At 47.4% G+C, this 14,073-nt stretch overlaps 1 protein-coding gene across 3 annotated transcripts in view; it reads right to left on the bottom strand.

The window, feature by feature from the left end:
• Positions 1–6,058: 6,058 nt before the first annotated feature.
• ARHGAP30 (Rho GTPase activating protein 30) overlaps positions 6,059–14,073 on the bottom strand; it is a 42,850-nt gene continuing 34,835 nt past the window's right edge. For 2 of the 3 annotated variants that reach the window (XM_061606496.1, XM_061606498.1), the window contains exons 10-12: positions 13,456–13,950; positions 10,755–10,999; positions 6,059–9,015 (exon numbers count right to left, since the gene is read on the bottom strand). In XM_061606496.1, coding sequence (XP_061462480.1) covers positions 6,733–9,015; positions 10,755–10,999; positions 13,456–13,950 — 3,023 coding nt within the window. In that variant the 3' untranslated portion in view covers positions 6,059–6,732. The remainder of the gene's footprint in view (positions 9,016–10,754; positions 11,000–13,455; positions 13,951–14,073) is intronic. The other variant, XM_061606497.1, reaches the window with a different exon arrangement.

The raw sequence follows: 14,073 nt of genomic DNA, 5'->3' as shown, positions 1-14,073 counted from the left end.
TTAGCGAAGGCGCTGCCTTCAGTCGTCAATTTCAAAATTCCGCGGCACTGGCACCTTTCTCTGTCCAATAAGAAAAGACCGGGCAGTGAACTTGTCAAGGATTATCAATCCCTCGGCACAGTCATAAACCAAAATGGAGACAATAGTCAAGAAATCAGAAGAAGGCTAGGACTGGGGAGGGCAGCTGTGAGAGAACTGGAAAAGGTCCTCAAATGCAAAGATGTATCACTGAACACCAAAGTCAGGATCATTCAGACCATGGTATTCCCGATCTCTATGTATGGATGTGAAAGTTGGACAGTGAAAGAAGCGGATAAGAGAAAAATCAACTCATTTGAAATGTGGTGTTGGAGGAGAGCTTTGCAGATACCATGGACTGCAAAAAAGACAAATAATTGGGTGTTAGAACAAATTAAACCAGAACTGTCACCAGAAGCTAAAACGATGAAACTGAGGTTATCATACTTTGGACACATAATGAGAAGACATGATTCAGTAGAAAAGAGAATAATGCTGGGGAAAACGGAAGGGAGTAGAAAAAGAGGAAGGCCAAACAAGAGACGGATTGACTCCATAAAGAAAGCCACAGACCTGAACTTACAAGATCTGAACAGGGTGGCTTACAACAGATGCTACTGGAAGTCGCTGATTCATAGGGTCGCCATAAGTCGTAATCAACTTGAAAGCACATGACGACGAGTGATGCCATCTTTGTTGTGCACATCTCCATCCCTATCATATTCTCTAAGTGGGTTTCCAATTTTATGACTGGTGAAGGACTTTGGTGCCTTAAACAACTGTGCTCTTTATGTTCATTATGAAGTGGCAGCTATGGGAACTCTGGGGAAAAGTGAACATGTTATACGTGAGTTCTTGATTTTAAAGGAAGCAAAAGCTGAGAGTAGCCATACGTGTACCCTGGACTTCAGGAAAGATTATTTTAATAAACGTAGAGCAACGATAAGTAAGGTCCCGTGGCAAGTGACCCTATTGAGAAAAGCAGCCCAGGATGGTTGAGAGGAAATTCTAAAGGCACAATGGCAAGCAATTCAAGGAAAAATGGAAGAAGACAGCAGAAGAAGCCAATGTGGCTTCACAAAAAGCTTTAGGGATGACCTCAAAACAAAACAACACATATAGGAAGTGGAAGGAAGGTCAGGCCACAAAGGAAAAGTACAGATGGGTAGCACAGACTTATGCCTTAAGTTGGATTCCTGCGTTGAGCAGGGGGTTGGACTTGATGGCCTTAGAGGCCCCTTACTATTCTGTGATTCTCTCTGATTCTATGATCTATGATTCTCATAGCCAGTGCAGTAACTGTGGCCATTTCCATGTTTAGTTCTGAAGGAAGCAACTCAATATAGACCATATTCGCCTTTTGTTGAGGGGATTATTATGGAAATTTGGTACAGTTAGAACTGTAAGAATCTCTCTGAGCTGAACTTTTATCCTGTGAGTGCCCTCCACTGCAACACAAAGCCCCATAGGGTCAATTAATTAACAAATTAATTGATAAGCATGTATGTAGCACTTGTGACTGTTCAAACTCTTCACTTAAGTCATCCTATTTGTTTTATACCCAGCCTTTCCATTACGTGATCTCCAAAGAGTCTCAAGAGATGAAAGCATTAAAAAAATAAAATACAAAGCAGTTGCGAACAGCATGAGATGCAAATCGTTGTGAACCTTACAAGAATCCTGCAATGTAGGCGAGTATCATTGCAGATGGGAGGGCTGATGGCAGAATGGCTTGCCTAGTGAATGGCAGAGGCAAGATCTGAACCAAGGATTTCTCATTTTATAGCTCAGGCTCTTAGCTGTTTCACTGTACCAGTTCTGTATCAGTTTAGACAGAAAGTGACTTGTGGCAACTTGTCTAAGGCCACTCACTGAACTTCTTGACTTGGCAACAATTTAAAACCTCAAATGCCACACCCTAAGGCCAGACAGACTCAAGTCAGAGTTGTGCCCCCAGAGCAGGTAAGAAATATCAGGACATGTGCTCAACGTTGCTGCACCCCAGCAGCAAGTAAGAAAGGGGCTGCATTGGCACCTTTAAAAATTCTGGCACAACGCCAAGGAAATACCTTGAGCTGGCCAAGTCTTACCCAAACCTCCATAGTAGTCCCAACTTGCTAAGATTCCACCATATCAGATCTCAGTTGTTTAGATTTGGCTTAAACATTGCAAGATCCTGAAGATTAATGGCAAACTTTTTTCAGTAACCTTTGTAGCTAGTTTTACAATGTGAACAGATTCCTTGTGGCTGAGTCGATGCGATTGTTTTTAACAGTCTCGTAAGAGTGAAAAATGCTGCCAGAAAGCAGCTGAAAAGGCAATGAAGGAAAGTACTGCTTAAAGACTTGTTTTAATGTTCAATGTTTTTAATTTTTGTAAACCGCCCAGAGAGCTTTGGCAATGGGGCGGTATATAAATGTAATAAATAATAATAAATAATAAAAACTTCTGACACTGACTGGCCTCCTTCTTCTGCTTTTAAATGCCCAGGGTGCTTCTGAATGGCTGTTACTGGGGCTGCTCATGTGATGCAAGTTTTGTACAGCATCTTCACGACATTGCAGGGCCATCTCATAATAATGCCCCATTTAATTCAGATCTCCCATTTCTGTGGGAAATCCGATAAGTTAAAAAGAAACCCTGCAGAAATAGTAGACCCAGATTAAATGGTGTGAGGGGGGATACAGGATGACATTTTGATGATGATGTCTGGTGGACTCTGCAAAAAAACCTGTTCCATACAGGAGGAGCACTTAGTCCACAAGAAATGGAAGTGTCACCAGTTAAGGGTGGATAAAAATCATGCCCTGGCAGAATTTTACAGATGGAAACGGACAAACATCCCTGCCCTCACACCAGTGAACAATCCCCTCCCCAAAAGCCTCCCTCTCGATGCATACACTTCACTGCGTGCCCTACTCTGTTTGCCGTGTGCATATAAATTGTCATGCTAACTCCTAGTTCTTACTTTATTTAAATGTATAACAACATATATTGCTTGATTCTAATAAAACCTCTAAGTGGTTTACAAGAAAGATGATGGCAGGTGGGTGGGTTCACCCACCCCATCCCACCCAACAAGGTAGGCCTATGGGTTGCCAGGGAAGAAAGATCTGGCCCATTGGGCCAAAATGTTTCCCCATCTGTGATCTATGTGACTACCCTTATAATATCTGAAGATGGCAATAATCTTTTAATCCTCACTTCTTCAGGCGAAACGCATCCAGCTCTCTCAGACATTCCTGACATAACTTAGGTATTAGATCCCAGATCTTGGTACCATTTCCCTGTATAAGGACCATTGCCGGCCACCTTTTTATATTTTAGTCACACAATGAGCCTCTCAAACAAGCCTTTGTTAAGTGAGGTCAACAAAAATATCTTCACAAACTATTTCACTTGTGTTTTTTTATTATTACCATTATTATCATCTTTATTTATACCCCGCCCTTTTTCCAGACTGGAACTCAAGGCGGCTTCCAGATAAAAGTAAGAACATATCATTAAGAACGTACAAACATATAAAACATAAAAATCAGCTTTAACTCAGAATTAAACTATTAAGATGTTAAAACCAATGAGCCATGCAATTAAAATACTGCAGCCCAGTTTAGGAGCATACAAGTAAAACAATAACATACAGCACCCTCTTCAATCACTACCCTTAAAGCCTTCAGTTCCAAAGGCCCGCCGGAAGAAAGAAGTCTTTAGCTGTCGGCAGAAGGACTGCACAGAGGAGGCCATTCTTGCCTCCCTAGGGAGGGAGTTCCAGAGCCTAGGGGCAGCCACCGAAAAGGCCCTGTCTCGTGTCCCCACCAGTCGCACTTGTGAAGGTGTTGGCACTGCGAGAAGGGTCTCTCCTGAAGATTTCAGGGCCCGGGCAGGTTCATATAGGGAGATATGGTCTGACAGATAGCCTGGACCTAAGCCGTATAGGGCTTTATAGGTCATCACCAGCACTTTGAATTGTGTCCGGAAACAGACTGGCAGCCAGTGGAGCTGTTGCAGCAGGGGAGTTGTATGGTCCCTGTAACCAGCCCCAGTTAACATTCTGGCTGTAGCACGTTGCACCAACTGAAGTTTCCGAACAGTCTTCAGAGGCAGCCCCACGTAGAGCGTGTTACAGTAATCTAAATGGGATGTAACTAAGGCATGTGTCACCGTGGCCAGATCAGATGGCTCAAAGAACGGGCGCAGTTGGCACACTAATCTTAATTGTGCAAAAGCACTCCTGGCCACCGCAGAAACCTGGGCCTCCAAATTTAAAGCTGAGTCCAGGAGCACACCCAAACTGCGAACCTGCGTCTTCAGGGGGAGTGTAACCCCATCCAGCACAGGCTGAATCCCTATTCCCTGATTTGCCTTTCGACTGACCAGGAGCACCTCTGTCTTGTCTGGATTAAGCTTCAGCTGGTTCACCCTCATCCAGTCCACCACTGCTGTCAGACACTGGTTTAGAACCGAGACAGTTTCCTTGGAGTTAGGTGGAAAGGAGAAATAGAGTTGGGTGTCATCCGCATACTGATGGCACCGAACCCCAAACCCCTGGACAACCTCTCTCAGCGGTTTCATGTAGATATTAAATAGCATGGGGGACAAAACTGAACCCTGAGGGACCCCACAGGCCAACGGCCAAGGAGTCGAACAGGAATCCCCCAGCACCACTTTCTGGGTTTGCCCCTCCAGGAAGGAACTGAGCCATCGTAAAACGGTGCCCCCAAGTCCCATCCCAGCAAGGCGACCCAGAAGGATACCATGGTCGATGGTATCGAAAGCCGTTGAGAGGTCCAGCAGAACCAACAGGGACACACTCCCCTTCTCTGCGTAGGTCGTCCACCAAGGCGACCAAAGCCATCTCCATCCCATAACCAGGTCTGAAACCAGACTGAAATGGATCTAGATAATCCATTTCATCCAGGAATCCCTGGAGCTGGGAGGCCACCACACACTCTATTACCTTGCCCAGAAATGGGATATTAGACACTAGATATTTTTAATGCTCTTATTTTGTGACTTTAATGGACACAAACAGTTAAGCCTACACATATATCTGAATCATGAGCATTTATGAAACACTTGACGTTTTGTGTAAAAAGAAAGAACCATGACAGGAAATTTCTGAACTTTTGAGATCAAGCATTGATGACTTGGTTAGTAAGTCTTGTAATGTTATTACTTTGGGGTCCTAGATCCACACCATACATTGAAAGCACATCCAACACACATTGAAAGCACATGACTTCCCTCTCAGAATTCTGGGAAGCGTGGTTTCCCCCTCACAGAGCTATAAATCCCCAGCATCCTTAACAAACTACTTTTCCCATGATTCTTTGGGGGAAACCATGTGCTTTAAATGTGTGTTGGATGTTTTAAATGTATGGTGTGGACCTGGTCCGGAACAACTCATCTCAAGCACTAGGATCCAAGATATGTTTTCCACGATCCTCCACAAAGTCCCTATGAGTGCTCTTGTGGTCCCCTATTATATTCTGCAGATACTCAAGCACAACAGCATGGTAGCCTCTTACAGATATTTATGGCTACTGACCAAATAACATGGAAATTTATTTTCCAACTCATGGGACAATGTTATTTTGCCCAGTAATAGTCATCTCTTGCTTCTGGAAAGCTCAAGGGCTTCTTGGTGCTTATGTTTCTATGCATAAGTAAACACTTAGGAGTAAGTCTCACTTTGTTAAATGGGATTTACTTCCAAATAAGTATACAAATTATTATTACAACCTTAGCCTACAAATATGTGATCATAACTAGTATTAGGGTTGGCAGGTTCTTGGCCCGAGACTGATCCTGTATCTTTAGGAGAAGAGAAAGTCAGCCAAGTGCAGGGATTCTTGCAACACTGTAATGAGAAAAGCCACAAGGTGGAATTCTCCCCTCTGCACAACTTTTAAAGATACAGAAGACCTCTTGGTTGCCAGGCCCGGCCTCCAAGAGGTCTTCTGTAACTTTAGAAGTTGTGGAGGGGGAAGGGAGAATTCCACCTTGTGGTTTTTCTCATTACAGCATTGCAAGAACACCTGCACTTAGCTGACTTTCTCTTCTAAAGATACAGGCTCAGGCTCAGGCCATGGACCTGGCAACCCTACCTAGTATCCTTGCATGGTAAAAGACACTGCTAGACAGAAATCTGTCTCTTGCCTCTATGCAGATACAGCGCTTCAGTGCAAAAAGCCATGTGGGGTGTAGGTTCTACTTAGTTGCATCAACAAATATGTTTTCATCGCTAATCCCATGCATGGTTGGACAGAAAATACACACATTTCAAAAGGGTAAGCTTGATTTAAATTGCTCTCTTTTTTTCTTGTTTAGTAATTTTAGTTGCCTTGATTTAAGTCTCCCCACTCAAATATGTTGTTTATTTTGCATTGCGCCATGTGGCTTTCCACCACGTAGGCCTCAATTTGAGTAGCGGTCCCAGTTGGTAGCATCCACACCATTCCCGTGGCTGTGTCATACGTGGGTGTGGCTCCTGCAGCTAACCCTGTTGCTTTCAGGCCCTGTTGCTGGGCATCTGGGTGCCTGCTGTAGAAAGCAAGTTCCTTGCTAAGGTTGGTTTGGTCCAGCAAAACTCTTCTTATGTTCTTGCACCCTAATTTGGGGGTGGGGAGGTGCTGCATCAGTGCAAAAGTCTGGGGTCAGAACGCGACACAGCACAGTTGAAGACCAGTTCTGGAAAGCGATTGCCAAAGCCAGTCACCTCTGCTCCTGTGGCAGTGCAAAAAGTGCCTCTTCTGAGCTGGATGAGCGTCGTCCTGTCGTTTGCAAGCTCAGCCTGCTCCTTGGTGGGAGATCTTGAGTGAGCGACAGAGCTTCCTGGTTCGGAGAGGGTTGACCTTCCGGGGTGATGTCAGGCAATGCTTGAGCAAGGAATGGCTTCCCCAAAATATGGGCGTCTGGGACTGCAGCTGTGCCTGTGCAGGCCAGAGGTCTCAGGGGCCGCTGTCCCAGAGGCTTCAGAGCAGGTTTGGGGTGTGGGGGAGGTTTCTCTGTTCTGGGAGGGTCGTGTAGCCTCTCTGTGTCTCCATAAGAATAGGTTTGCATCCTCCTCATTGGGGTCTGACCCACATGTCTCCCTTTGGCAAGAGCAACAGCCTCATCAAATGACCTGCTGCCCCCATTGCGCCAGCTGGCCAATCTCTGCTTCTGGGGGGCAGCCCCACTAGCCTCACTGATACACTTCTCCAGTAAAACAGGCCCTGGCAGTTGCTTTGGGGAGGGCTCACCTTTCTCGTCTTCACTCCTGGTGTTGCTGCTGCTGCATTTATCCAAACTCTCTGGCAGAGAGCACTTCGTATTATGGAGGTCATCTCCACTGAGCAGACCACTCTTGGGCCAGAGGCTGTGTTTATCCAGCGGGGAGCACAGTGGTTTTGGTACTGAATCTCCTCCACTCTCGTAATCTCTGTCATATTTCTCTAAACAGACAGGCATGGAATTCCGCTGCTTCTGGGAGGTTCCTGAATTACTACAATTATTTAGGGAGGGGGACAGCTTGGAAGAAGCCAAGAGTGTTTCTACATTTTCAGCGTTCTCTGTGGTGTTGCAGTACATGTCCAGGCTCGCTGGGCGAAGGGGCCTGCGCAAAGAGGCTTTGTTGGACTCATCCTTCGTCCCATTTCCACAGTTCTCATCTGGGACAGGTGGATTGGGCCACACGGTAGAAACTTCCTTGATCGGAGTTCTTGGGATTAAGGAAGGAGGGATCTTGGCAAACTGGGGTTTCGGAGGCACAACTGGGAAAGATTTCACCTGCTGCACTCTGATGGTACTTGAGGTCAATTTCATGTGAACGCTTCCATCACCGAGGGCATCTAAAGCTTTCACCGGCACTGCATGCGGAGGTGTCTGCGGAAGACGTTCTGGGCAGCCCAGAGAAGAGGCCGTGAACGACGAGGCATCATTGCAACTGCTGGGCAAGGGGATGTCTGAAGGGGCTCTCTCAGATGAAGCATCATGCTCAGGACTCGATACAGGCATTGGGGCAGGCACTGGGGACCTGTTGGAAGAAGCATTTTCAGAACAATTGTCCAGCAAAGAAGAAAGGCGAGCCCTAAGCAAGGTGGGATCTTCCAGGGATGAAGGAGCTCCTACTGTCTGAGGATGAAGGGCAGTCTCTCCACTCTGTAGCTGCTCTGCCTCTTGAAACAGGCACTTGCAGTCGGCATGTTTGTCAGACATTCCAGCTACCTGTTGGGTAGATCCAGCAGCCTTTACACCGGGGGTACAAGGAGGCCATTCAACTGCCTCTACGTCTAATGCATTCTGGGTGTGCAGTTCCCACTCATTTTCAAGGTTTGGTTGGGTTGTATGGTTTTGATTCTCTTGAACTAAAGATATTTGTGGGGAAGTTTCTGGAACTCCATCAGGGCATTTGGCTTCCACCAAGCACCCCGTTTCTAGAAGCAGGTCATCTCCACCTCCAGCGTTTGGACCCTCTATCTGCAACACTGGCAGGCGGGGATTTGCCTTGGCGTCCTCAGCTTCATCTGTCACAAGTGTTTCCAGCTCATTGAAATTGCTTCTAGAATTTGGGAAGTCCCCTGACTCTTCCTCAGACAGATTGGCTAAATCTGAATCTAGATGGCAATTGTCTAATCCCAGGGCATGAACTTGAGGGCCACCTAGGAATGGCACCGTACCATCTTCAAAGAGATGGGAGCCAGTTGGGTCTTCAGATGAGATCCCTCCAGACAGACTGAAGGGTTGGTCTTCCAGCATGTTCCCCAGAGGAGGGGCCTCATCTGGAGCCCTATCTCCATCTGATTGCTGGAAACGCTCTACTTCATGAGCTAAGGGACTGAGGTCATCGAAAGCACTCAGGTAGACCTCTTCAGAGTCAACCTCCTTAGATAGCTCTTCATCATCCACATATCCCATGGCCAGATAGTATTGGTCATCTTCCTCTTCTGAGTGCTCATTCATACACTCCTCAATAGACAGGTAATCCATCGGTGGGGCAGCTGAAAACATCTCCAGCTAGAAGAAAAACAAAAAAGGAGTTTTAAATAAGACCCTGCTCCGGCTCAAAGAGATGCTTCAATCTTTCTTTTTCACAGTTATATAAATAATAATAATATAATAATAAAAATTTATTTATGAGTCGCCTATCTGGCCGAATTAACAGTCGCTCTAGGCGATGTACATTTACATATTAAAATACAATAAAAACCAATGAAAACCAAAACAGTAATTAATATACCGGTATTAAAAGCAACCCACCCCAGAGATCCCATAGGCCTGCCTGAACAGCCAGGTCTTCAAGGCCCGGCGGAAACCTATCAAGGAGGGGGCATGGCGAAGATCAAAAGGAAGGGAGTTCCAGAGGGTGGGGGCCACGATCGAAAATGCCCTCTCTCTGGTCCGCACCAGCCTCGCTATCTTAACTGGTGGGACCGAGAGAAAGTCTTGTGTGGCTGATCTCGTCAGGCGGCATAATTGGTGCTGCTGGAGGCGCTCCTTCAGATAAACTGGGCCGAAACCGTATAGGGCTTTGAAGGTCAACACCAACACCTTGAATTGGGCCCGGTAAGCAACTGGTAACCAGTGTAGATCTACTAACACCGGAGTGATATGATCACGGCGACGGCTGTTCTTAATCAAACGTGCCGCCGCATTCTGTATCAGTTGTAATTTCCGGACCGTTTTCAGGGGTAACCTCACGTAGAGCGCATTACAGTAGTCTAAGCGAGAGAAGACCAGGGCATGTATCACCCGTGGGAGCAGATGGGCAGGAAGGTAGGGTTGCAGTCTCCTTATCAGATGTAATTGATACCAAGGTGCCCGGCTCACTGCCGAGACCTGAGCCTCCATGGACAGCCGGGAGTCAAGAATGACCCCGAGGCTGCGGACCTGGTCTTTTAGGGGCAATTTTACCCCATTGAACACCAGGTCTATATCCCCCAACCTGCCCCTGTCTCCCATGAGCAACACCTCGGTCTTGTCAGGATTTAGCTTCAGCCTATTCCTTCCCATCCATTCACTTACGAATTCCAGGCACTTGGAAATGGTGTCCACTGCCAACTCTGGTGAGGACTTAAACGAGAGATAGAGCTGAGTGTCATCCGCATATTGGTGGCACCGCAGCCCAAATCTCCTGATGATGGCTCCCAGCGGCTTTACATAGATGTTGAATAGCAAGGGGGAGAGGATAGAGCCCTGTGGCACTCCAAAATTGAGAGGCCAAGGGTCTGAAACCTCATCCCCCAATGCCACCCGTTGGTGCCTGTCTGAGAGATAGGAACGGAGCCACCGTAAAACAGTGCCCCCTATTCCTAATCCCTCCAGGCAATCTAAAAGGATACCGTGGTCAACAGTATCGAAAGCCGCTGAGAGATCCAGGAGGACGAGGAAGGTGAATTCTCCCTTATCCAACGCCCTCCTCATATCATCCACCAGGGCGACCAAGGCTGAAAAATTATGTGCAAGTTATACATATAATATGTACAAAAGAGTCAAGCCCCATGCTGCACTATAATTTTATATTAATACTCGATGTTTAAACAGTTATGTGCATTTATGTGCTGGTTACTACAGGTGCTTCCAGGAGCTGTCTCTCTGCAAGGGACTTGTTTCTCTCCTTATCCTGGAGCCACCAAAATGGTCGGGTAGGAGCTGACGCGCAGCTGCTGCTGGCGCAGAAAACTGGGCATGTGGCCGAAGAACATCTGCCTCTTTAACTACCAAAAGATTGGACAAGGCACAGCCGTGGGACTAACCTGCATCCCGCCTACTATCATCTCGTTCATGAACCCACTCCCCACATCATCTTCCATGACTGGGAAACTGTCCATGCCATTGCTTGCAAAATCAGGAGCTGTGATGGAGCTTTTCCAGGGCTGATCTGCATCCAGGCTGTCACCCAGCCAAGCCTCTTGGCTGTCTAGGAATGAGAAGGAGTCCTGGACCTCCATAGACATCCGGTTCTCTTCAGAGTCCGGCAGGCTCTCTGCCTTTGCATCTGCTTTTGGGGGGGAAGCACGGAAACAAAAGAGCAAGTCAGGTCTCTGCGGCACGGCCTAGTTCCTTGGTAAGTTCCACATCTGGCCATTGCCATGCCCACCACTGCTTGGGGTCAGAAACTGTTACGGGTGGGACTGCCTCATTCCACGTCTCGCAAATGGCTTCATCCCTGATGGCAAAGACGCTGAGAATGCGAGGTCCAAAGCATGAGATAGCACAGTCTCTTGGACAGCAATAATCAGGGACTACAGTGCTTAGTTCATTAACAGAGTACTGGGGTGAGGAACAGGTGGCCCTCCAGATGTTATTAGACTCCTTTCCCCATCAGCTCCAGCTAGCATGGCCAATGACAGGGGATTATGGGAGTTGTAGTCCGACAATATCTAGCTTCCGCACCCTGAGACAGAGTAATCTATTAGACATGTTGATTGACTGAAACCCACCCAATCTGCTCTGGGACCTTGTGGTGAAGGGCAGGGGAGAAATTGAAATAATTTCCTTTCACTGACATCCCTGAATTCATTTGTCAGTAGATCTTTGCAATACAAGTACTTAGGAAAACTAGATGGCAAGTGCAGTCTTGGGGGGGGGGGAGCTTCCTTCCTGTGGGAGAGAAAAGAGGGATATATGTGTGACACTAGTCACTTAGAAACTTTCAATACTCTGAGTAGAACACAGGCTTATTATTCCACTTTAAACAGTCACAGCTTCCCCCAAAGAATCCTGGGAGGTGTAGTTTGTGAAATGTGCGGAGAGTTGCTAGGAGACCCCCTATTCCCTCACAGAGCTGCAATTCCCAGAGTTCCCTAGGAAGAGGGATTGATTGTTAAACCACTCAGAATTGTAGCTCTGCGAAGAGAGTAGGGGTCTCCTCACAACTCTCAGCACCCTTCACAAACTACACTTCCCAAGATTCTTTGGGAGAAGCCATAGCTGTTTAAAGTGGAATAATAGCAGAATAAATTCATGGTGTGAATACTGGGATACAACCTGTTGTTTTCTCCATAGACACATTTTTGCAGTTTTATATTTAATTAACTAAAACTCACATAGTTAATCAACAAATTCCTTTAACTGATGATGATATACGTCACATTTCAGGTGTACAAGGCACTTTATTTTATTTTGGCAATACCTACAACTAAAAGCAGATCAGGCGTCAGATCAGGACGGGTGGCAATATGAAGATGCCACCAGAAATGTGGTGCCATCACAGAAAAGACCCTATCCCCAGTCATCACCTTCCTAACCTCCAGTTTAGGAGGCACCTGGAATCAAGCCTCAGAAGGTGATGTTAAGGAAAGGGCAGGTTCACAAAGGAAAAGATGGTTCTTCACAGGCAGCAGCCATAGATCTGAAGGGCTAGAGCAGCTTTAAAAGAGGACATGCAGCAGAAGGCTATCAATGGCTACTAGTATGCTTCCAAATAGCAGTTGCTGGAAACTGCAGGAAGGGAGAGTGCTCTTGCATTCAGGTCCTGCTTGTGGGCTTCCCATGGGCATCTGGTTGGCCACTGTGAGAACAGGATGCTGGACTAGATGGGCCACTGGCCTGATCCAGCAGGTAGTTCTTATGGTCATGTGGCAGTGTAAAGCGCCAGTGGACTCAAACTGGGGGATTTGGCAGCAAGGCCCAGTCACCATACTCTACACCACCAAGGCAGTTCAATGGTGGATTAAATAGTGGCCCTGACCCTTGCTGCTCCATAGTGCCACCAGTTAAAATGGTGAGAAGCTATATTGCAGCTTGTCAGGTGATTTAGGCTTGGTTCCTCAGACTGAGCAACTTGTCAGGCAGAGTGACCTGCTCTACAGACTCCGGAAACCTCACCTCAATGGTACTGCTGCCTTTTGGAATCTATATGGGACTATTTGACATACTTCTTGCCTGGCCTTCCTCAACCTGGTGTCTGCCAGAGCCCAGGCCAGCACAGTTGATGGTAGCTGTAGTCCAAAATGGCTGTGCTGACTGTGGCTGATAGGAGCTGTAGCCTCCTACATAAACAAAATTGGAGGGCACAGGGTTGGGCAAGGCTGCTCTGGCCCTTCAGCTCTATGGTTGTTGGTTTTGGGACTCAACTTCTTGCCTGCTTTGGACTACATTAGTGATTTTTGGCTCTTGCTTCCGAAACAATCCTTGCCTGTTTCCAACCATGCAGCTTGCCTCTGGCCCCTCAGATGGTCCACCGTTCCCCACCCTGCAAAAGTGGGGCCTGACTGCTTGGGGGTCTGAACCCACTGGGACCCACCGCACAGACTATCATAGAATCATAGAATAGCAGAGATGGAAGGGGCCTATAAGGCCATCCAGTCCAACCCCCTGCTCAATGCAGGAATCCAAATCAAAGCATTCCTGACAGATGGCAGTCCAGCTGCCTCTTGAAGGCCTATCCTTAGGTGCTATGCCATACCCACCACCAAAAAGCACAAGGCCGTGTGGGGAAAGTGGCTTACTTACCCCCAGGGTCTTCCCCGCTGGTGGCGAGTGTGGGCATCAGCCTCTGCTCAGTTTCTTCCTGCTTAGAAGGCTCTTCCTCTTTGGCCCCAGAGGCCTCAGCAGCATCTTTCTCCAAGGTACAGTGGTTCAGGGCAGGACACTCCAGCCCCCGGGTCAGCCGGGATAAAGTCAGGTTGGAAGTGATATGGAAAGGGACCGTGACGGAGAAAGGCCCAGAGATGTGGACGCCGACGCACTTCTCTGCCCGGCTTGGCATGGCTTTGGGAGATCGCCCTTGAGGGGCCACCCCAACAAGACTGGACCTGCTGGGCTTTGGGGTAGTGGGCTCCGACTTGGCTGTGGCTTCGCCCTCGGACTCGCCTTGCGTTTCTTCAGTTTTCGTCTTATCTGGATACTCATCCGACTCCAGAAAACTATTATCTAAAGAAGCTGGGCCGTCAAAACTGTCGCGGCACAGAGTCAGTTGCTTCTTTTTCCTCCCCAGCTGAACATCATCTGCACCCAGAGGAGAGAGGCGTATCAAAGAGGGACCCAAAGGGATCGTGCCCCACACCCAGGGACCTCAAACCATTTTTGAAGGTGACCTTCCAGCAGCCCTAATCTTGCGGTGACTTTGCT

The sequence above is a fragment of the Rhineura floridana genome, chromosome 22, assembly GCF_030035675.1.
Source record: "Rhineura floridana isolate rRhiFlo1 chromosome 22, rRhiFlo1.hap2, whole genome shotgun sequence".
In the NCBI taxonomy this organism is placed as follows: Eukaryota; Metazoa; Chordata; class Lepidosauria; order Squamata; family Rhineuridae; genus Rhineura; species Rhineura floridana.
This window is presented reverse-complemented; position numbering and strand designations above follow the sequence as displayed.